The 26043-nt window shown below is 36.4% G+C and overlaps 1 protein-coding gene across 1 annotated transcript in view; it reads left to right on the plus strand.

Moving 5' to 3' along the window:
- The window catches only part of mitfb (melanocyte inducing transcription factor b), a 52826-nt gene that overhangs the window by 10676 nt on the left and 16107 nt on the right, over window positions 1-26043 (plus strand). Inside the window, exon 2 of the mRNA XM_084427902.1 lies at window positions 14050-14281. Coding sequence (XP_084284028.1) covers window positions 14050-14281 — 232 coding nt within the window. The remainder of the gene's footprint in view (window positions 1-14049; window positions 14282-26043) is intronic.

The following is a 26043-nucleotide window of genomic DNA, read 5'->3' on the forward strand; positions in this document are numbered from 1 at the left end:
GAGTGTGTCAGTGTTTCCAGCAGAGTTGATAAAAGTTGAGTGTTGAGTGAGTGATCATAAATACAGAGAAGAGTAGATTGAGTCATGTCATTATCATTATTTTGAAGCATAAATGCAGTGTTAACGGTGTCAGTGTGAACATTACGGCAGTCGGTAACTGGAGTGAAGAAGACCTCGGGTGAATGACACAAGCCAGGAGGTACAGTAGGAATTCTCTCTTTTATGCTGAATTAAACGTCTGTTTTGTTAGAGATCTGAGATGATTAGCGCAACAAAGAGATGTTTGTGTTTGCTTCAGAGAAAATATCATGCCCATTCCCATTAGAGATCTTAAATGCTAAAGTGCTTGATGAAACTTTTCGGTTCAGCTTTGTTCTCGCAGCACATTTGAATTTCATGTTTTTAGTTTGTGAACCTTTGGACGTTTCCTGAAGCTTCGCAGTTCTGACAGACCAACAATTAGCCTATTTTTCATTGATCCAATAGTTATTCTGGTTTGACTTAAATCGTTTTTTAATAGTTTTTTTTTTTTTTGATAAGTTATATTATATGTTTGATGTCAGCAGTATCTGATTCAGTGTTGTTATCATTAACAAACTAAAATGTTTCTACCTGAAATAAAATATGTTTAAGTTTAAAGTTACATTTTAAAATTTGTAAAGTTTTATTCTCGCTTCATGCATTATTTTTTTCTAATCAACACAAGCTGAGAAAATCATGTTTTTGTCAAAAACTACGTCTGGATCGGATTGAGAACGTCTAATAAGGCGAGAAGTTTCACTCTCAGTACACTTCCGGCTTCTGAACTGGTTGCAGTTCCACTCTGATTCCATATGAGGGCGCTCACAGGACGAGTGCAGAATGAATGGAGGTCTATGGCGCTATACCAACCAAAATCCACTTTTCTCAGGATATAATTTTTTGTCTAGTAATGTGAATGTTGTATTCGAAAGGAGATGCAAAGAAATTACACTTATTTGAGTCACTTATTTGCTTAAAAAAATGTTTTAAAGTGTCAATGACGTCATACACATCGTACGACCAGAGATACTGCTTTACGGCAATCCTTCAGTCACTCTGGTGCTTTCGCGCTCTGCACTTTCTTTTCTCTCGAGGCAACGACAACACAGCTGACACAGGTAAACACACATGCTAGACGAGTTTTTGTTTTATTTGTTTCTGGTCCCGCTTCGGATGCCACGATGCCATCAAGCGGTATCTCTGGTCGTAATCAGTCCTTCACTGACCAATCAGCGTTCATTAGCAGAATGCTAGCGTGTTATGGGCAACAACAACTCAACCTGTAAGAAATCGAAAGGACATAAGTACTCGTTCATTCAACTTTCGACCTATAACCCATGTTGAACTTGCAAAACCTACACTCAAATCTGAGATTTCTCAACGGCAATCGGGTGAAAGAGACACATTTAGCCGTCTAGCCCCATAGACTCCCATTCATTTTGCACTCATGGGCGATCGCCCCCAGTGGAGCTCTGGTGGAACTACAACCAAAATTCGGTACAATAGGACTTAATAGGGAGTGGGCAGGCTCTCCGTAGACGGGCTCTGACGATGATCAAAACACAGATGGAGTAGCTCGAGTCCCACAACACCCTTCACCCGCTCGTCCTGAGTCGACATTTCATCCAGTAACATGTTGATGATTATTATACATATGCATATAATCACATATGATAGCGCTTGTCTCTGCTTCTCCATGTGTTTGTATCAGGAGATTCGGTTACTCTTTCAGAGGATGTGTAATAGCGCCCCCTACCGTAAATCAGTGAAAACACGGAAATCTCCATCAACGGCGGCGAAGCGTTGTGTCATAAATGACGGAAGATTTAGTCAATACACTGTAAAAAGTGAACAGTTGGATCAACTTAAAAAAATTACTTCAATTGGTAACACCTAAAGAAATTAAGTTTTCTCAACTTAAATTATCACGTTTTATCGTGAAAAACGTGATAATTTAAGTTGAGAAATACAACTTAAAATACACATTTTGCATTATGTACAGTATATCAGCATTATATTGGCCGTCTGAATTTAGATATTTGCAATGGACATTAAAATCAGATACTTAAACCAGTACTTGTTGAATTGACTGGCCTATAATTCCAGTAGAAAATGTATAACGTCTATAAATTTCAAGTTAGGTCTACTTAGGACCTTAGGATAGCACACTTCAATCCGATGCAAGGGATGATGAATATCTCTTCCAGAAGCAAAACTAGTTGTGTTTTCTCAGCTCAAGTGTTTTGTAGGCCTCGCTAGCCTGAGCTAAAAGAGAGAGTTCAAGCTCAGCAAACAAGTGAGGAGAGAATGAATACAACTTAATTATGGAAATAGGAGGCAACGAGTTGAAATCGAATGAAGTGGTCCCCACCCATCCTGTAAATATTACAACAAAGAGCCCCACTATATGTCAGCTGTGATGGCTAACAACAGACTGTGGACATTACTGAAAAGAGCTTCTTCCTCTTTTAACGTTTGCTTCACTTGTCAACACAGCAAACAGGCTTTTTTACGTTTTCGCAGAAACTATATTTGTGTGGGAAAGATGTATTTTTAGCCATTTTGTTTTTGCAGTACTTCTGAAACAAAGGAAATGTTGGAATAGCACTCTAGTAGGCTCCTCTCCACACTAATATACACGTTTTTAACATCTACATTTTGGCACATTATTTGATTGTACTGCTAACCCGGCTAACAGGGAACGTTCTCAGAACTTTAGCTGGTGTTTTGGCAATGTTCTCTCTAAGTTACAAACAAACGTTCTTACGGTAACGTTAACAGAACGTTTATTTATAGTTGTGGTCTTTAATAACGTTAGTGCAAAGACATTCTTTATACACTGTTCATGGAACTTTTTCAGTGGGATGTTCATTTTAATGATTTTAAACAGAGAACATTCAAAAGTTAATGTTTGCAAAATTAAACATGGAATGTTTCCTTGACGTTCGCGTAACCAAGAAAAAAAAAAAACATTTAAAAAACTGGATGTTTAGAAATAACTTAGGGTTGCAAAACGTACATATTTGTGGTATCATTTTCAATCAATCATTCATTTCTTTCTTGCTCATTTTTCTTGCTAATGTAAAATTAAGCAACATTACCATTAGTATCATCACTCAAAAAATTCCCCTCATGACATTTGTCATTAGTTTTAGTTTTTGTTGTTTTAGTTAGGAAAATGTATGTTGTTGCATATATAAGTGAAAATTAGTAAAGTATGCCTTTCACTTAATTTACTTTCATATTAGACAATATTCTTTCATTAGACATTTAGAAATTTTCTTTCAACAATAATTCTTTGTTCAAATGATGGTTCTTACTCTTTTAAGGCATTTCAGAGGAGATACACAAGTATATGCAGTTGGCAGTATGCTAATATTACATTCTGAACATAAGCCAAAACCTTGCTCACGTCTTTATGGTGTGTGTGTGTGTGTGTGTGTGTGTGTGTGTGTGTGTGTGTGTGTGGTGGAGGCCCGTCGAGCTTTGAAAGGAAAGCGTGCCATCAAACATGCTTTGTTATAATTAACACAACACTGTTTGCCCGGAGCGAGAGAGAGAGAGCATGTGTGAATGTGCAGAAAGTTGGCAGCTTCACCTGTTCCCCTCCTCCCGCACCACCTGTAATGAATGACCTGCGCCTCTCAGGGAAGGTGACTGTGAAGGTGACCGAGAAAGCGCCCTCTAGTGTGCAGGGCGTGCGTGTGTTCAGACAGAAAACCTCAGAAACATGACTAGAGACTGCTTTGTCAGGTGTATAAACACGGCCAGGATCTGAGATGTTGTTTTGTTATCCTTTTGATGATGATAATGTTATTAGTCATTATAATGATTTTAACACATCATCAGGTCATGTTGTTTAGTAGCGAATCTCATGAAAACATGTCCATATTTGACTCTAAACCAAAAAGAAATATATATTTAAAAAAGTTGGATATTAAAACAAAGATTATTGAAGCATATTTTACAAGAATATGCTATTTTAGTCTCTTCTTAAAAATGTTCAAAATGAAATGTATTACTTACTATTTCTTTGTAATTAATTGTGAAATTGACTAGCAATTTCTTGGGCCTCCTTCATTAAAATTTGTAATTTTGTATTGAGACACTATGATATTACAGTATTTTAAACTGTACATATATTTCCTATTGTTTTCAAAGGTTATTCTCCTGGTATTATATAACACATGCCAAATCAAATCAAAAACACAGAAGTTTCGCAAGCAAATCCAGAGTTTGTCGGGTGAACGCAAAGCATTTGCAAAAGAACACAAACGTTTATCCTGGTATTATGCAACGCATGCCAAATCAAATCATTTTATACATTCATGTTATATAGTAAAACATTTACAATAAAAAAAAAAAGCTGAATGGCTAGTAAAAAGCGCCAAAAATATAATATTTTTATTATATTAATATAGATAAAATGATTTATTACAGTAGAAAATATCTATTATAATACAATATTATATAAACGATCAATTCTAGGAGTTAAATGAAAAAATACAAAAAGAAATTAAAATAAAACAAAAACTACCATGATTTGTTACCATGAATGTTTTATCATTTAAATTAGGGTATTATAGCAATATTCATGTATTACAGTAGAAATTACTATAATGGAATGAGTTACATCACTATTAAAATTAAAATGAAAGACTTTACAAAAGTACAAAAAAAGAAAATGCTATTTTATAATTTGAATAATATTAATTTATTAAATATGTGAAATCTAAAATATATATATTTTTGCATTACAGTAATGACAAATATATTTTTTCATTATGTTAATGATAATTTGGAGGGAATATATAAAAATGCAATGTCAGTGAAAAAAAATAAAAAATAATATATATCCTAATGGTCTGGACATTGACATTGTCTTGAGTGGTTTGATGAGATTCACCCTTACACTCCCTGTGCCGTCATGTGCAGCAGTGTAGTGTGTTTAGCGCTGTGGGCTGGTGTGTGTCTCTCCCCGTGTGCCCCTGTGCACTGGCTGTTGGTGCCTCCCCTTTTGACACGCTCCCAGCGCAGCCGGCCCAGCGTGACTCTCAGAGCTGTCCAAGGGCGCGCAGTGCACCTTCAGCACAGGAAATAAAGATGGAGGCTCTGGGTGTCCAAGTGCAAAGTCCCTGCGTTTTCCATCGCAGCCGCTTGTGAGTACCTGTGGAGGAGTGTGTGTGTGTGTGTTTGGGGGGTGTACAAGGAGGGATGGAGAGTTTGTTTGGGTGTAGTATAAATAAATCTGTGACTATAAATATCCCTGTGCTGCGTCTCCTGTAACTTAGGGATAGAATAAGCATGCGGTGAGCATCAGAGTACACTTGATGGTGTTTTAATATAAATCGCTGGTCATCGGTATTAGTTTTGCTTTTGTCATTTGAGTATTCGCCAGCTGAGAGTATATTTACTTGACTTTCCCAGAAATCAGTGCTGTTGCTGCATCATATAAATCTCCTTTTTGACATGTGTTGTTTTTATATAGTATCATGGGACATGACTGGCCTCAAATACTACTTAGACAGCACATGGCTGCGCTCTGAGGTGAGTGGAGGAGGTCAGCCTCCTTCTGATGCAGATCTCTGATTGGCTAGGGCAATCTGGGGGTGTGGCCACAAAAGACTGTGAACTCATTGTTTTTCCTGACACACATACACACATCGGAGCAGAGATGGTCCACTCATGCCGCACACACCAAAATGGAAAATTACCCCGAGCATTGCAAACACACACACACACACACACACACATTCTTTTTATAATGACAACAGAAAATGTGCTTGGAGTGGCCAGTTCAGCGGCAGAGATTTCGTTAGGACTGATAAGGACTGTTGTGTGGAAGGGGTGCTGGCTTTTGGTCTATAAGCCCTTAAAGTGTAAGGGTGGTCCGGGCCAAATACAATGTTGAGTTTGTTTGTTTGTTTGTTTGTTTGTTTGTTTGTTGTGGTTCGCTTTCACACTGCCCTTTTTGCAAGTGAACCAAAATTTGTGAACAAAACCACACGTGTGCTAAGGTCATCCATTCATTGGACAGAAACTCTCAAGCAGGGAAAAGCAAAAACAGGCTAATCATGGAGATCTTTCGTAGTGCAATTTGTATGGTGTTATCAGCTACTAACGCAATATGAAGAAACTTATGAGCATCATATGATCATATGGGGGAATGTAACTTTGTAATGTAACTTTGCTTATTACTTAAAGCTCACTTGAAGTTCTTCGATACCGAAAAAAGTGACAAACATGGTTTCTTTCTCAACTGTCCACTTATGGCATAACCGAGAGAATACTTGCCGAGACGGGTATTTAGACAAGTTTTTTAATATAGTTTTGTGTGCATGTGTGCGTTCAAGACCAAGGAAACGCAAAAGAGGAATCAATTCGGTGTTTGAGCGCCGTACGGATCACGGATCAACTGCTACTAGAAGTACATTAGGCCCCTAATGTATAGGCATTTCATCACCCCAAATTACATAGTAAAAATCTGACCCTGTCAAAAAAGGCACAGTGCTTGTTTCTGCAATTGGGTCGGGTCATCTTCACACCTTAAACGAACCGTACCAGAGTTCGTTTGGAACCGGACCGAGACCACCTCTTCGGCTGGGTCTCGGTACGGTTGTTTGGTCCGCACCCGAGTGCGATTTATGTATTCACTAGGGATGAGTCGCGATCTTCGAATAGTCGAACTACGTGCGAAATTCGATCATAAAATAGCTTTTTCGAATATCGTTATATTTTCGCGCAATTCCAACGTGTTCTACATAATTGACGCCCCACCTACTGTCACAGATCGCGCAGCAGGGTATTATCCTCTCGAGGACACAAGGTGTCGCGAACATGAATGAGACCCCCTACTGCGCGATCTAGGCTACCTGCGTTGTGTACATAGTGTAAACAAACAACAGAAGAAGAGCATTGTCGTGACCTCGTGACCGTTAACTCTGCGACCAACCATGCAACAACCAAGAAGCTCCGTGTGGGACTCGTTAAAAAAAATTAACAGTGATAAAGTTGAGTGTAAATTATGCCAAGCAAAGCTGGCATACCAGCACTCTACAACAACGATGCATAGCCACCTGAGATCAGCTTCATCCTCCTCAGGCCGCAGTGCGCCCAGCAGTCAATGGCCAGTTTCTTGGGTAGACGTAAGTTAGCAGTCTCCTACTTGAGTGTGCCTGAGACTTCTGCGCCATCCGAGCGGGTGCTCTCTGCGGCTGGACTAATTGTTAAAGGTATAGCGGAGGATTTTCCCGAATTTTAGAAAAGAACCGCCCTCTCCACTTTTTAAAAAAATGCACATGCGCAACACTCTACCTGCTCCCGAGAGGGAACGCCTATTAAACGTGTGCACGAGAGAGCATGCACGAGCTAATCATAGCTTACATTAACTTTTACTAGCAGTGATTTTAAATGGATTTCTCCAAATAGCATGCCAAACTTTACCTGTCAAGTAGAAACTTCGCAACTGAGGCATCAGTGGGAAGCCCAACCTGTGTTTTGAGCGCACGCCATCGTGTGAATCGTGTGCACGAGCACGTACGACGGCCTTACGTAAACATATCACCAGAATGATTGACACTTAGGAGGACCAATAGTCTTGATGATCCACCCGGAAAAAGAAAATCCTCCGCTATACCTTTAATAGGTTGCCTCGTCTCCTCCCAGAACATGTTGGCATGCTAATTTTTTTTTAACAAGAATATGACACATTCCTAAGCGTTAAGCTATGAATAGTTACACTGATTGAAAACTAATTTGTTTTAAAAGTAGGCTATTGCCGGTAACAAGGCAGGTTCGCATAAAATCATTATGACGTATCCAACCGCATTTATATATTTTTTTTGATCTAACGAGCCTGGTTTGGCGATGCAGAAACGGACTGTCGTGCTTATTGTTTTTTTTTTTTTTTTTTTTAAATAGCCTACCATAGGCCAACTATGTAAAAAAACCACACAAAAAAAACACAAGAACATGTTACTTGTTCAATTAATAAACAGTTTGTTTGATGACAAATTGCTAAAGATGAAATTGGCCTAGGAGGAAAACAAAACTTTTTGCACTAGCGAGAGAGTGCAAAGTTTCACAGGGGAACACAATACCTTTTCTGAGCACGTGCAAATTTTCAAGGTGGAACAATAAAGTTTTGCAAGCAAATACAGTGTTTCACAGAGGAATGCAAATGTTTTGCGAGCAAATGAACGCAAAGCATTTGCAAAAGAACCCAAACGTTTTTTTAGCAAATCCAAAGTTTGTCAGCCCTTGTTCCCTGAAGGAGGGAACGGAGACGGGAGTCCCGTCGCCACCATTGCTGGACTACCGCTGACCCCGGGCTCCGCTCGGCTCCGAAGCGAAAGACAAATGGTGCGTGCATCCGCTTCCGTGTTTATACCCGCGCTGCGGGGCGGAGCACGAGATGCAAATCTCACACGCCAATGTGCATTGGCTCATTTTATCAATACTCGAAGATGAAAGGCTCCCTAAGCGTGTTCCCAAACGTCTCCGTTCCCTCCTTAAAGTTTTAAACCGAGACGTTTAGCAAGTAAATCCAAAGTTTGTCTGGTGAACGCAAAGCATTTGCGAACGAACCCAAAAGTTTTGCAAAAAAACAATCCAAAGTTTCTCGGCTGAACGCAAAGCATTTGTGAAGTTTCTAGGAGGAGCGCCAAAACTTTCGCGAGAGAACGCAGACGTTTTCCGAGCCCATTCAAAGTTTCTTGGTGGAACGATAAAATTTTGAAATCCAAAGCATTTGTGAAAGAACACAAAAGTTTTTGGATCAAAAGCAAAGTTTCTAAGGGGAATACTAAACTTTTATAAGCCAATGCGAAGTGGATCGCATAACTTTTGTGTAGAGAGCAAAGCAAATGCTGTTATTGCATAATAATACAGTGGATTTAAAGCACTTCATATCATTTTAATATTTTCTTTTTTCTTGATAGATAAATTGGTGGATTCAAATCCCCAAAATAAGATTATTCAATAAGTTTATTATTTATATACTTTTAACAATGCACCTGTTACACGGACTATTTATGTATTAAAAGCTAAAAGGGAATCATGTCCGTTATTGGTCTCAATTACTACAAGAGGAAGACCATCATGTAAAGGATTTGTTAAAGAGATTGCATAATTAGGTTTCATAACTTTGAACTTTAGTAACATGATCATTGATTGGTTATGTGTTTTGCTTTAGTAAAGCAAATTAGCACTTGCGTGATCATTAGAGAAACAGACACAATACCGAATGTTAAAGTCCCATCAGTAAAGTGTGTTAAAAGTGATCCACAACAGTTTAGTCATGTGTGAGTCAGTCCATTGCCTTTGATTCAGTTGTCATGATTCAGTCTTGCCAGACAAACCATGATCAGTTTTTAAACTGAGGAACTATGATGCATCAAAAACACGCGTGTTAGCCACTCCTGACCCAGAATCAATGTCCCTGCATTTCTTCTTTCTCTCCTTTCTTCTTGTGTCTTCCCCAATTTTTGTAACTGTTTCATAAGTTTGATCGTATAAAGATGTTTAGTCAGAGTGACTGATTATTCAATCGAAACTGTGAGGGACTGAAGTAAATGGGCTGAGCTTTTGTCTAATGTGGTGTTGATCGTTCAGTCAACAAAACATTGAAAATATGACTTTTTAGAAGATTTCCGGTTGACCAAAAGCTCTGGAAAAAGTCAAATTAGACGTGAGTTGTGGCATAAGACGTCTATTCCGACACAAAAACATTAGTTTTACATCCAAATAAAAGTTTGGTAGTTTAACATTTGAAAGAAAAAATTAAGACTATTTAAAAGTAATATAACAATATTAGTATTGTAAATCAAAATGATTAATATGATATTTTTCTTGATATAAGGTGGTGGAAAAAAATGTGAGATGGGAGGGAAAATAATAAGCCAATGCTTTTGCGTTCCCCTGAGAAACTTTGTGTTCGCTCGCAATTTTTTCATAAGTTTCTTCTTTAAAAAGAAATAGCAAAACAAATGCTTTTAGTTTGATTTAAATAAAAAAATGTATGATACTTGCAGTGCAGTGCTAACTTACTGAATCAAATGTAAAGTACTTGATTATAGTTTTAACTGTAGTGTGTTATTTGATAATAGATTTAAAGTTGGTATATTTTAAATGTACTAAATTGCAACTTCATCATTTACACATGACAATGAAAATGACAAGTATATTTTAGTTTATCATACATTTTTGTCAGTTTTTAACCATATTTCAAAGACAATAAAAGTAATTCTGAAATTGCTTATATAAAGATGTACATAAGTTGTATTGAAGCTTGTTTCCGCCATGGAATAATTGTGACTTTTTATCTCAAAATTCAGTTTTTTCTCAGTTAACAGTTTTTCATTTTTTTTATTCAGTGGCGGAAACGAGCTTTTCATAAAGTCGTACTTAAGCGGGTCAAAAAAGCACTCGAAAGATTAGCCAATTGTGTTTATTATAAATTTAAACTACAATACACTTTCATTTCATTGCTTTCATGAACAACGGCCCTTAATATGTCTTGTCAGAACCAGAAATGTAAAGTTGTAGACAATGAGATTACACATGTTTAAACCACAATGCTAGACCAAGTGCTGCAGACTGGCGTTTGACAGGGCCAGACGAGCTAATTAGAGCGATTACTGCACAGCTGGATTGGCTGGCCGCTTGGCAGAGGCGCATCAAAAGGATCAGCGGCGAGGAGAAGGCCTCATCTCGACAGCACGTCGTCTGGGTTTCTGGGTGGAAAAACGTGCGGCGTTTGGAGCCAGCAGTTCCTCTACTGAATCACGAAGAGAACTGAAAGTGCGTGAGGGAACACGTTGTGTAAGTTCCTCAGCTGGACTGGGATCTGTGGGGCACTGTAGAAGAAACTGATGGCGAAATAGTGGGAGAAAAGCTGTGGGAGAAAGAAAACATAAACAGCCGCAAAACTGAAAACATCAGCTGATGTAGAGGAAGTAGAGCCTGGTTTTGTTGCATTACATGGGTTTTTACCTTCAGATCTATTTTCTCTCGGGAGAGAGAGAGAGAGATTTGCTTGAGTCGTCGCATTGAATCAGCGTCCGGAAGGTCCGGCTCAGTTCTGTGATTATGCCACAAACATCAACCACTCACCGTGTATTAACAAGGACACTGTTAGACTTTAGAGGTAGTAGTTAAGGCCTTAACCCCCTATGTTGCGGGTCAATTTGACCCGTTTAGATTTGATAGTTGCTGGAAATACTGGTTAACCTATGCTTTTTTTTCTTGATATTTTGTGACTTTTTCTCATTTATCATCATGAACATGCATGCAAAGTTTCAACATGCTGGTGTTTTTTGACATATACAAACAAAATTACTGTTACTTTCGTGATGTTCGCGGGTCAATTTGACCCGCATATTTTAACTCTGTACTGTACGGACCCAAATCAATAACATTTCTTGGTTATACTTTATTTTATTTTTTTACTACCTTATGAAGCTAAAAAATTTGGTTTTCCACACTTATTTCAATACAGAAAAATATTTTGTCAGCCACAGATGGTAAAAATTACCTATAATTTATTTTTTCAAGCTACCTGAAATAATATTAAATCTTTTTTTTTTTTTTTCGCATTTATCATCATGAACATGCATGCAAAGTTTCAACATGCTGGTGTTTTTTTTTTTTTGACATATACAAAAAAAATTACTATTACGTTTGTGATGTTCGCAGGTCAATTTGACCCTCACAGGCAGCTATTCAAAAGCAACTGTACGGACACAAAATAAAACCATTTATTTTATGTCTGTCAGGGCATCAACTCCAGTTCTGAAGTGTAAGTGTATCTAAAAGTGCTCTAACCCAAACCAAACACACTTGAAAAAGCTAAATCATGGTGTTCAGAATTAATTGCAAGTTACAAATGAAAATTTTTGACAGACACAGAGAGTAAAATAAGCTCTCATTTATATATTCAAGATATCTGAAATATCTTGAGACTTCGACATAGACCGCAGGAAAAATGAGCTCAGATTAATTGATTAATTGTTCAGTTATGATGTTGTAAACAAACAAAAAAAAAAGTTACAAAAATGTATATTCAAATATATATATATATAAATATTATGTATATTCAAATTTTGTCAAAACAAAACAGTTTTAAAAAATGGTTAAAAAACATTTTCTTTAAATCATATCTTCAGATATATATTTTTTGGAATATTTGACAAATGTTGAAAGTTTACAGTTTGTACCTGAATCTTTGTTGTTTTTCATAGTGTGATTTTTGAGGAATTGTATTGAATCCAATTAGGGTCAGTTTGACCCGAACCATAAGGGGAGCACAGAATTCCAACATAACACGAGGGTTAAATGCTTCAAGTTTAATAACTAATTATATTTGATGCTGATCGGTCACTTTCGTTATTGCAGTCAACTATGTTTGTGTGATGATACTAAACTATTTATATTGCCTGTGTCCGATATCCTTTGCTAGTTAGTTTCATGCTGCTCTTTATCCTGCCATATTTTTTTGTTCTTTTTTAAATCTATTGCTGTATGTTTTTATATTTACCAAATCTCCTTAGTCATGTCCAATTAAAGACGAAAAGCTCCTTTTTGGAGCCTTAGTCTAGCGGTTAGCATGCTTGTTCCAACATATTGAGTGTCCCATGGTACATATTTGATTTCCCAATTCCATTTCCTCCTCTTTTCTCTGTAATTTCTACTATGAATAAAAGGGCCAGAAAATGTGTATTCATTTTGTGGAGAAAATGTCAGTGATACCCTTGCTAAAAAGAAGTGAACTTAATTGTATTGAATGTGCACTTGTAGTGCACTTCAACTCTTAAAAGTACATTTTCAAAAGCATTTTACTTGCAGATAATATAAAGTCCACTTTCATGGTGTTCCTTAACACTTAAGTACACTTTTAAATGTGAACTTAGTTTGTAATAATGTCAAATTAAAGTACATTTTAAATCATGTTTTATTAATATTTTGTCATGTTTTAAGGTGTACTTATTTTAATGGCTTGACTAACTTACTGAATCAAAAGTAAAGCACTTGATTATAGTTTTTTAACTGTAGTGTGTTATTTGATATTATTTAAAGTTGATATATTTTAATTGTACTAAATTGCAACTTCATCATTACAAATGTGTAATATATATATATATATTGAAATACATGACAATGAAAATGACATTAAAGCATATTTTAGTTTATCATAAATTCTTGTCAGTACATTTTAACCATATTTCAAAGACAATAAAAGTAATTATGAAATTGCATATAAAGATGTACATAAGTTGTATTGAAGCTTGTTTCCGCCATGGAATAATTATGACTTTTTATCTCAAAATTCGGAGTTGTTTCTGAGATAAAAAGTCACAATTACCTGTTTTTCATTTTTTTATTCAGTTACGAAACAAGCTTTTGATAAAGTCGTACTTAAGCGGGTCAAAAAAGCACTCAAAAGATTAGCCAATTGTGCTTATTATAAATTTAAACTATAATACATTCTCATTTCATTGCAATAAATATACAGATAAGTGTCTGAAACCATTACACTCGGTTCACACTTAAGTATACAGTATTCTTTTAAAGAGTAATATTTTTAGTGTGTCCTATAGGGTGTCGTGGGAGGTTTGCTAGGTGGTTTCTCTTTTGTGGAAGTGAAATGCATTTTTCCGCCGATTTTATTGTCCACTATGGCTAAAAAAAGGTCCAATAATAATTCCAAAACTCCTCAACAAACCGCATGCGTTTGTATATCATGTCAGCAGAACATTTGTGGTCTTAAGTTATGCAAGTTTAACACTTAGGGGTTTGTTCAAACTCATAACTGTATAGTAGTGATGCTTAGCTTAGCTTAGCTTTCCAGTCAGTTTCCATATTTCCAATCCAACTCGATCCCTGCGGTTCACATAATTATGCTTCCTAATTAACTACCAGGATCTCAAAATAATTCAATTATCCAGCACCTAGTGTAGCAAACACGGTCCCTCTACAGAGCCCCGCTTCTCAACTCTCTCTCTCTCTGTCTGTGTGTCTGTCTGCCCGCAGTAATCCCTCTGAGCATCAGCATGGCTCCTGTAAGCCCCCGCTGGGCTCGTCGGCCGTGACCTCTCGGATCCTGCTCCGCCAACAGCTGATGCGCGAGCAGCTCCAAGAGCAGGAGCGGCGAGAGCGACAGAGACGGCAGAGCTCAGCGTACGTCACCCAGAGCCCCGCCATCAACGTCAGCGCACCCCCCGGCCCGCCCAGCGCCACACAGGTGCCCGTGGAGGTGCTGAAGGTACCCACCGCAGTCAGACTCATTCATCAGTCAAGTTTATGAAATGCAAGAGTTTACTGAAACTGTAGACAATATTTTGTATTTTATATAAATAATAGATTTTTCTTAAATATATACATTAGGGGTGGGACGGTACACAGAAGTCACGGTTCGGTTCAGACATCACGGTTCGGTATGAGTTCGGTGAAAGGAAAAGGAAAGCAAAACAAAAATGCAGAAGGCATTTTGGTTACACTTTATTTTAATGTGCCCCTGTTACAGTGTAATTATAGATTTAAGTACTGAGTAATAATAATTAACTACATGTACTTACTATAGGGTTTGGGTAGGATCAGGATTTGGTTGAGGGTTAATTGCATTTAATTATGCCTAATTTACAGTTATCACTATAGTAAATACATGTAACGTGTGTAACAAGGACACATTAAAATAAAGTGTTACCGGCATTTTTATTTTTTTGTTGTGCATGTCGAAGGAAAATAAATGTCTTAAGCCTTGTATTTAAAAATAAAGTTGTAGTAATAAAGTTGTATGCATAGTTTATTTGCAGTGCACTGACAATAGTTTTATATAATTACTTTATTAATTCAATTAATAAAAAGTCAAAAAGACCTTAAATATAAATAAGTTTCAAATTAATTTGCTACATTTCAGATCAATATATTTGTTTTCCTTAAAATTTTAATTAACACTAACTTTATAACACCTAATTTATTTCTGTATAAAATAATATTACCATTAAAAACACATTTGATTTTCTTTTTTAATCAATGTAGAACGTGTAATCTAAAAATAAACGGATTAGTCCTCTGTTTGAGGACAAGAAATGAAAACCAATGCAATTTGATGAATGTCCAAAAAATGGCACCCACAGACTGGTTTTAAATGGGGTTGGATAAATATTTGTTTTCTTGCATTACATAAATAAAACTCGCGTGCACATTAATACGTTTTTATACCGTGTATTCTCCGTGTAAATTCATGCACGGACTGTACCGTTTCGGTTCAATACGAATACATGTACCGCTCCACCCCTAATATACATGCATATGTGTGTATTTATATATACAAAATAATTGTACACAGTACACACACATATATTATGTAAACACAAACTTTTATTTTGGAACCGAGTTAATTACGTAATCGTGATTTATCGTTGCCCAGCATAAATATATGCAAATATTTTTTTATGCTTTGTGTCGTATTTGATGCATCAGGCTTGATATATCGTGAGAATATGGAGCTCACACTCGAGGAGGAAGAAACTATGATTTAATTCAGAGGCCCAAACTGAGCAAAATCTTGCAGTTTCAGCTGCTGATATTTCTATGGCCAGGAAGATGAAATTCTGATAATTAGTAATGTAAATCTTTATAACATTATAGCAGATTACTCGGATAAAATGCTTATAAATATCAGTTGTCACTCATTATCTCCCAATAATATGTAATAAGATGATATTTAAACGTTTAGTTTTATGATCAAAGCTCAGTAGTTTTAAAACATAATGCACTGCAATACAACTATGATTGAGAGATGAACAAATAAACATTTGAATTTTTTTTTACCTTGAAATATTACTAACAATATAAAAGTTAGTCTTACATTTGCTTTAAAAAATCATTTAAGATTTTACAGCAAAAAGATGCATGAACTACGACCTGAAGAGAGTCGTTTTACTCATAAACTGTCAATCATGCAGAAGAATGTAGGACAGGTTATTAAGTTTTGAGCATGTTGATGATTTAGAGGCCTTAGAAATGTGTGTATCAAGTATGATAGAGTAGACTTTCTAGGGATAAGATTTAATGGCAGTGTTTTTACGATTTAGTGCATGTTGTGTTAATTTTATCGGTGCTTCACTTTCCTGGCATGTCGGCTAATAATGTCTCAAAATGCAGCTGAGATTATGAAGTGAATTCAAACTTTGCATTTAATGCAATGCAATAAAAAAAATGACACGCAAAAACAAACATACAACGTGAACAGTATAGTCCGATTCATGAAACAAATGACTCATTTGTGCCAATTAAAATGTACAGCATGACCAGCGTAGCACAATTTCCGAATTCTCAGTTTGCATCAGTTCGAAACACTGCCCTATATCACAGAAAAACATTTTCTCATATATATTTATGCAAAATTGTTCAACATTATAACTGAAATATGCCCAATTAAAGTAAATGTGAATAGTGGTCGACCGATATTGGTTTTTTGATGGCCGATGCCGATATCTTAGCGAGCAGGGTGGCCGATGGCCGATATAAAGCCGATATTTTTATATATATTTATTTTAATCAATATTTAATAAATTATAAATAAATTATAAAACAAATCTTTAAAATAAACATGCTTTTATACTTTAGATGGCAACTTCTTGAATCTGCAATCCTATTACAGTATTTTTCACAAAGTAATTGTTTAGAAATATGTGAATAAAAAGGTAAACTGTAACAGGGCACTCAGTAATCTGGTAATTTCGTGCTGGTAATCATATTTTTTCAAATAAAGACAAAGTAACGCTAATTTTACATACAGCACAGTGAAAACAATATGAATATGACACAGTTGGCAACTGGATATATCACAGATATGAATATGACACAGTGGGCAACTGGTTATATTTCAGCATATTTTAAAATGAAGGATTTAAAGTTTTTCGCTCGCGTCTCCTGAAGCTGATCTTCTGTTCGCATTCACTCACTTCGCCCGTCACTCGCAGACAGTAATGCACACTTCACAAGATATCACAGTTGGATTCGATTAAATCTGCAAGGTTTGTGAAATTAAATGTTTATTAGATATTCAGAGATTTGTTTAAATGACGTAGACGCGCATTTGTTGAATGTTGACGGCAAATGAGAAAGGATTTTAGCCTGATTGTTTGCCTTTTCTGTTACAAATAATATAAAAGCAAACTTTACTTACTTCACATACCATTTACTTTCTTTGTTTACCAGTTCTGTCTAACAAAGTATTAGATATGACTGACAGAGATCGTAAATTAAGAGATCGCCATTCTCTTCTGGCGCTGGTGTTCTCAGCGCCGCCCGTCAAAATAAAAGTCCGGAGCGCCGTCAAAATAAAAGTCCCGCTTCCAACATATCGGACAATCAGAAAAACGTATCGGCCGATGCCGATATTTCAAAAATGCCAAATATCGGCCGAAATATCGGCCTTGGCGATATACCGGTCGACCACTAAATGTGAATAAAATCAATATATTGTAAATTGGAATTAAAATGAATCTCATCCTGCATTACAAAATAATAATCGGATAACAAAAAATTGTTTAATAATGCTACTGTTTCACTTTAATTGAGAAATATAATGAAATGTACTAAAGGCAAATGTGCAGTTGAAACGGGTGAATGGTTGGCATGTCTAACTTGTGCTGCCAGATTCAGTGCTGCAACTATTTTCAATGGAAAGTAGCTAAAGCCTACTCAAAAAGTCTCTAGATGTCGCTAGATGGCGTAATGCGCCAACTGTCGGTACTTTACATCTGTTTTCTCTCCTAATCCATTCTCAGATTCTGCATTTTAATATAATATACAGCCGAATGTCCATTAAAGCTGTTTTAATTTGCATATTTTCGGTCAGACAGCGGAAAGAGTATGATATAGTGACTGACTACTAGCTATAAATTCGTCGCTAGTCGAATTTTTTTATTTTTTATCACTAATCTACTAGCCACTAAGTTGCAACACTGGCAAGATTGTCTTTAAACCGTTGTTTCGCGATGACACTAGTACTACTTAAAGAGAAACCTGAGCATAGCAAAAGATCGTTCAGGCTAATGTTCGCTATAGCGCCCCTTGTGGCGACTCCGAGAATGCAGCACATACTCTCACTGAATTCTGACACACTCTGGAATGTAACAACATGTGAAATCAAAGAATTGGACAGGATTTCACAGTAAAGCCTCAGTTGACCATATCATAGCTGGTTGTCTATGGTTTCGTTCTCCATGACTTTTCATGGTTTGTCTGCGCTGGCATTAGCATATCACGCATTTGTTCTTCTGCTCTGACCGCTCAGTTCAACTTGAGCTCGAGTCTTTATCAGCCCAAGCGTGTCTGATTATGATACTGTCCGTAAGGAAGGGGAGGGAACGGGGTGGGCAGGGGACAGTGAAGTGTGTTAAAACGCATATGGGGATTATCTTTCCCCAGAGAATTCCTCTTTAATGCATGCTGTGCTCCAGCCTCTTGGAATTAGCCATCTTTAATCCTATTTGCTCAGCTACATTCAAAATCTTTTCATAGCTTTGATTCCTTGTTAGTCTGTGGAACTATAGACTGTTACTGATTTCTGTGCTATTGTGCACAGACTGTGATAAATGCAACAAAATCTGCTGCATCCCAGAGGACTCGGGCTGCTAATGTCACTCGGTAAGAGCCGTTATGTTACATTTGCTCAGTTTTTTCGGGGGAAAAATGATTGTGACGCTATTAACTGTCTGTGATTGGGTCACAGGGATGGGAAACAGTCATGTGCGTTGATTGTTGTTTTATTCTATAACTAAAACTATATTCAGTTCTATGTATATGAATGTTTGAATGTGCATCAGCAATAGTGATATTGCATGACTGTATTCATATTTTTTTTTGTATTTTTCTAGTTCAGTTTCTACCCATGTCAAGGTCTGGTCTAGTTAATGTGCTCTGGTTACTTTCAAGTTTAAGGACAATATTAGTCTTTCTTACTGTTCTATTCAATTATTCTTTAGTAGTTTTTTCTATTTCTAATAATCTGTTTCTTTAATATTTTCAGTTTAATTAACTATTTTTATCTGCTTCATCGCTGTTTTATAAATGAAACCTAATTTTAGATTAACTTTATTAATATGAATATTATATGAATATTAACTAATATTCTTGCTGAATTTAAACCTGCTTAAAATTGGACAGATTTAGGACAGGGTTGTTATTATAAGTGAAAAAAAAAGATTTTTTTTTTATTTATTTTATTACATATAATAAAATAAACATTATTTGAAATAAATACAATATAAAAACCTAAACTTATTTTATTTCAGCTAGTCGTCAAAAACTTTTCTCATTTTCATTTAGTTTAATTTGATGTACTAAAACTGAAATTAAAATTAATTTAAAAAAATTACTTGAAAAAAACTTGAAAAAAGCACAACAAAAATGACAAAAACGCACAACAAAATTACTAAATCTTTAACTGAAATGAAAAATATAAGCATTAAATCTAATAAAAATATTAATGAAAACTATAATAACACCTCAATGATATTAAATAGCACTAATTTAGGAGTAGGTTCTATGTGTCACTTGTTCTTTGCAACATTTCTATTTGTACATACTTTGTTGAAACACCTTAGGGATATTTCTGAAGCAGTTAATTCTCCCATATTTTGATATTCACACAACAGTTTTTGAAAGACGTGTGAAATGTACTATATTTATGCGTGGTGCTCCCGTCAACAGAAGCTGATTACACAAATCAAGACCACCCAGCATGCAACGGCCAGTCTGATCCAAATACTGTGTAACAAATGAAATGTTTTTAAAATTAAGGAAAAGTGCATCATACTTTTGATATTTTATGAATATTTTAGGATAAGGCATAAAAATCTTTTGTAAATACTGATTTCTAAATTTCACCGTGCATTAATTGAACGATAAGACAGAATATAAATGTATAAGAAAATGAGCGATTGTAAAATTTTAAACATATGGTATAAGGAGAGAAAGTATGTGGTTGAATGTTGACACCTTGAGGAATCACCGTAGTCGTGCTTGAAAACGACTGATTCTTTAGCGTCTGATTTAGAGTGGCTCATATCAAAGGATAAAAAGGGCATGGCATGTACTCCTTAACGTAGTATTTATGTTCAGTCAGTCGTTACTTATGCTAAGCTGATGATGTGCTGGTCATTCAATCCATTGAACGGCTGTCAACAATTTAAACACACTGCCTTCCATGCAAACACATGCGCAGATTTTATTTGACCACAAACACAGTGTTTTGGTTGTAACCGCAATATAAACAATACAGACCGGAACACTGAAGTTTTTCATTGTACCTCTAAAAGAATGTGAATGCATTAGTACGACTTACTGACGGTAACATTATAGGCAAAAGCAGAAGCTTTTGAAACATGGTTTTTAATTTCTATTCATTCATAAATGAGTGGAGTTTAGTTTTTTAGGTTTAGATTTATGGACCTTACCTTGAAATCCACTGTTTATATTTTATCCATGATACATTTTATTAACATTATATATATATATATGATAGGTTTAGTCCAGGTAAGATTTCTTTATCAAGGAATTAACTTGGCAGTTGCGGAAACTGAAATCCAATAAGAAATATAAAAGGTGGGGTTACACTTTATTTTAGTTAATTATCTTAAATTATACATTTAATTACTGATTAATATTACACTGTAAAAAGAATTTTTCAAAGCAGCAAAAACAACAAAGGTTAGTGGAGAAAGTTTTACAAGAAAATACTATTTCAGTCTTTCTGCTTAAACATGTAAAGTGAAAATTGTTTCTACACCAATTTTCTTTTAGTGTAATTAACAACATGTACTTTCTGTAGGGTTTGGATCACGGTTAGTTGCATGTACTTTTGCATGCTGTTATTACTATAGTAAGTACTTGTAACGTGTAATAATGGATTCAGACAACAAATTTTTTTGTCTGTTACAATATTTTTGTCTATGACGATAGTTACGATCTGTGTCAGATTAGCGATTTTTTTACTCCTATATTCGTGTCGTGGACGAGAAACATGTCAGACTACACGTTGCTTCCCGACTAATCATTGTTTGCCATCTTTAATGATATGCGTGATGTCATCGAGGAGGCGGAACTAGGACTGACTTCTGGAAACAAGAGCGTAAACAAACAATGGTTGTACTAGCATAATGCTAATTCCAGCACTCACCGGGTTACTGAAGTGCCTCCACTATCGTTCTCCATCATTTATCTTTTTCACATAGGTAGAAGTATTGTTGTAGAAGTATTATTGCACATAGGAGGAAGTAGCACCAAGCAGCACCAATACCATCGTCTCTCTCTCGTTTCATGTTTACAGAAGAGCTTCTGTGCTCTTATTGGTCAATATCGGCTGATATCATGTAGTCTGAACTCGGCATAACAAGGATACTGTCAAATAAAGTGTTACCAGGTGGACTTTAAATACTTAATTACAAAAAATTATAAATAAATATAATGAGAATGAGTCGAAACTTAGACATATAATAAAAGTATTTAGAAAAGTGTAGTAAAAAATATTAGAAAATTCGAGAACATGCAATTGATTGTGAATAAAATGGTTGAACCCATTTTAAACCAAGCTCTGATTGTGTCTTTGATAGACTTTAACCGTTTAAATCATTCCCACTGAAACCCATAAATTACAGATTTTAGAAGTTCCAGTAATACAAGAGGGGATGAAAGCTTTTCCTTTCTTTTTTTTTCTTTTTTATGAGAATAAAAATGAGCAAACGATCAAAAGAAAGAAGAAAAAAAGAAAGCGCAAAAGCTTTGAGACTGCCCGTCTCTGACTAGCTTAGTCGCCCCTTTCCCAAAGCGACGCAGAGGTGTACCAGGCAGAGCCGCTGGACTTGAAAAGTGAAAACATTAAGCTCAGATGAGTTTGTCTAAAGACTGATTGGCCCCTAATTAGCCAAGTGACCTTTGATCTTTTCAGAAATAAGTACGGGATCAGGTTTAGGAGGGAGACAAAGGCAAGAACAGTCTTAGCACACACCAAACGCTAATTCAGCAAAGAATGCCTGTAATTAGGAGCGACTGTTTCATTCCACGGCATATTTAACATTGGGAAAAGGGAAAATAAGCTGAAAAAGTGGGATCATAGTCGAGGGATCAATTTCACCATTAGCTATTCACAATATTCCAAAGAGGGGGGGGGGGGATAACAAAACACAAGAAAAATGTTTAGCGACACAGCTTATGGATTTGACTTTTGGCATCGCCTAACACCGTCCTCTTAAACGTATGGTTTGTACTAGTTTGTGAAACGTACTAATTTTCTTTGTTGCCAGTTGCTTGCCATTGTATCGAAATCCAAATCTGCGTAGTCGTCTCATAATATCCTCAACAGTAGTGCTCTATTTTCAGTGAATCTTTATGTGTTTAACTTTGATCTGTTCTTCAAATAAAGCTATCGTATGGTTTCATAAGACTTAATATAGCACTTATGTCAGTATGAATGCTGCTCATTTTTTTAAACTTGAAGTGAACCCCGGGTATTAAGACTTGTATGGCCTAATATAACATTACGTCTCTTACTGAAATATGTATTCGAAAACCCATGAAAGAGTTACGTTATTTAAAAAATACAAATCATTTTACATTATTTTGGACAATGGCGGGCGCCATTTTAGGTGCATTATGCGTCGATGACATCAAATGGTTGCACTCGGTGAGCTACTGACTACTGTTACTAAGCTACTGTTGCTGTTTTTACCGCAAAAAAATATATAAAAATATTGATACGATGCCTCATTGTGCGGCTTCTGGTTGTAATTTTCAGTCGAAGGGCAACAAGAGAAGCGGTGTAAGTCTTCACTGTTTTCCTAGCGATAAGAAGAGGAGAAAAGAACGGGAAGAAGCCTGTGGACGAATAAAACTTCCTAAAGACCCGCGTCTTTGTTCTCTCCACTTTAGCCCTGATGCATTTGAGGCTTTTAGTAGACCACAACTACTGAAAGAGCTTACAGGTGGCGATGGATATAAGCGTATATAAGCTTAAAGCTACACTGTGTAGGATTTTCTCCCATCTAGCGGTGAAATTGTTTATGACTACCAACGGAATATTACTTTCTAGCCCCTCCCATTCCGAGGGCGTTTTAACTCCTACGGTGGCCGTATTATTTCAAATCTGCCGGCAGTCGCGAGTAATCTCCCCCTCACATTCGTCACGGTGCCACTGAGTGTCAAAACGCGAAAGGCGAAGCTTGAATTTCCAGGTATGTCCCTCTTTGTCTAATGTATTTTCAAGATGGAGGCGCAACATGGCTGCCGCCATTCGAACGACTCGCTCGTATGTATTTTAAATGGCAGATTCTACACTTACGAGAATACTTGATTAGTTGGTAGAAGTAATTACACATTAATGAGCACATATCATTTTGAAAGAACAAAGTGTTTTTTGCTAAGAATAAACTTTTACACAGTGTAGCTTTAAACCAAATGCCGTAACATCGATTTTTCCCCACAATGAGTCTAAACGCCCCCGGTAATGAGTGAAATCTGCGCTGAGAAACGGCAGAGATAAGAAACGCTAGATGCCATTCTGGAAACATGCAAAGATGCCACCGCGTGTCATAACGCCGCAGCCATTGAAGGAGAAAGTTCAAGCTTATTTGCGGACCTGGTGATACCGACCCTAAATATAATGTGTATATAATGTGCGTGTTTGTGTTTCATCAGCTATCACCCATTAGAAAAAGAAAAAAAAACATACCCGTCGAACCCCTAGAGCACCAACCAATCAATGAGAGTCTTGTCCATGTTAAGCAAAAACATTTTTATATTGTTCATCACTGCACTAGTGCAAGAGTTTGGTCATATTGTCAAACCCCAAACAATGCGTCTCATTCTTGGAGTCTCAGCATTGAGAAGGATGTTCTTGTGGCAGTATCTGGCCGGAGGCAAAGACCGGCACACAAGTCAAGCAAAGACGAGACGATGAAGACAAATCTTTGTTAGTTGCCTTTTGCCCTCTCAATTGCTAAATTTGATTGAGAAACTTTCAGCTGCAGGAACTGGTTTGTTATTGAACTTTAGATCTGCCACTTTATTGGGCACACAATCCATGGTTTCATTTAATGTTATTAGTGTAAATAGTAAGTATGTGGTTACTATGTAATGTAAATAGTAACGTTCGAACAGGAAATGCATAATTTACTCAGCTTTATGTGATTCTAGACTTGCACAAGTTTAGCAGAGTATCTGAGCTGCTATTTTTCCAAACATTGAAACTGTCAAGCACCAAAAATAACCAAAAAATAATAATATCTCATTTGTTAACAATAAAATATGGCATGTGGAGTAGTGTTGCTCCAGGCTCGATGTCATTGTCAAGACAACGTTGTGTGTGGCGTGCTATTGTCATCAAACCTGATGAGACACCTCTTAATATGTATTTGGAAATGTGCAGACGAGTCATTTCGGCAGTCGGCTACACTTATTCTGAGTAAATAATAACAGATTTTTCCTTTGTTAAAGGACTGATTTTACATTCAAAGTCCAAGTTCTTACAGTAACCTTTAAGTAGTCTTAAAAAAAACTTTAACTCTCAATTTTACTTTGTAATTAAGCTTTATTAGCACTACAGACATTAAACCACATGGTTAATGGTATCATTTGGACTCATGTGGTTTCATTCTTAAGGTCTCATGATTGTTTATGGATCCCGTTCAAATGTATGCATATGTAGCATAACACATAGATTTCCTTTGAATAGATAGATATATAGAGACATGAATGTGCTCCACTTCATTCTCGCCTTAGGGTAGAATTTGTATAGCTTCATGGTTGAAACTTTGACATCCACAACCTCCTTAACTTCCAGTCTATCCCCTCAGGCCATGCTGAGAACAGTCCCCTCTTATTTAAAGGAAAGTCTACATACATTACGATTTAAATGTTTGGGGACGGTCAGATAAACGGAGGCACTTATACTCGCCATTAAACTATTCTGTGAAACGACAGGGGGGCGACTCTGAGTAAATTGTCTTCTGAGAAGAAGTCAGGTACTCAAAACTTTTAACTTAAGCCTTAAAACTTAAAAAAAAAACTTAAAAAGGCACGTACAAATCCAAAGTTAGCTTCACTTCCTGTCTCCTGAGATGCCTTCATCTGATACATTTTTGAATATCCCACAGTCCTCTGCTTTCATTCTGTGACAGTTGAGCTAAAATATAATGGTGTCGTTTGAAATTTGCTGGTCGGTTTCTGTGTAAATGTACATATTTGACCAATGTTTTCCATTTTTTGATGTTATATATAGTGAGAAATTAGGATTGTAGTAATTAAACATTTGCTTGGTTATCACCAAAGCTCTCTCTATTTTGCTATAGATCAGTAAAAAATTTCGTGAGGTACCTTTGAGCCCGCAAAGTCATTGTCTGATAGGTCAGCGAGGTAACAAGACAATGTGATGACGTAATTTTTCCGCGTGCACATTCATGCTCGTTCAGATGCAGCGAGTATAAACCAGGCTACAGACGTGAATGCGCTCGACCTGTGCAGTTTTTTTATACCCTTCCAGAAACCAGAGGGCAGCGCTGAGTCGTGTCATTTACAGGACATTCGCTCGCAAGGATAGAACAAGAAAAGGAGCGGATCTGCCATTGCATGCAAAGTTTAGAACAAGAACCCAAACAAAACCGAATAAGGATATCACTTTTGCCTTGATAACCAATCACATTACAGCCTTGACGTCATTAAATTTCATTTAGAGTTGTGCGACAGATAGATATGTGGTATAATGGCCTTTTCACAAGATGTAAAATAAGTCTAAGTTTTAGCTCAAAATACCCCACAGATATTGGATATTAGTTGAACATCATTTTTTTTATTAGCTCATTATTTTTTACATCTCTGTATCAGCTTCCTTTTCTGCTTTGTCCTCTTCAGATTCTTCCTTCTTTTCTGCTTGACTATTGGCTTGTGACTTTGTAAACTCTTCTTCTGCTTTCGAGATATTTGCCAAAACATCCTCTGAAAGCCACGAGTCATCGTAGA

This window comes from Rutilus rutilus (genome assembly GCF_951802725.1).
Source record: "Rutilus rutilus genome assembly, chromosome: 13".
In the NCBI taxonomy this organism is placed as follows: Eukaryota; Metazoa; Chordata; class Actinopteri; order Cypriniformes; family Leuciscidae; genus Rutilus; species Rutilus rutilus.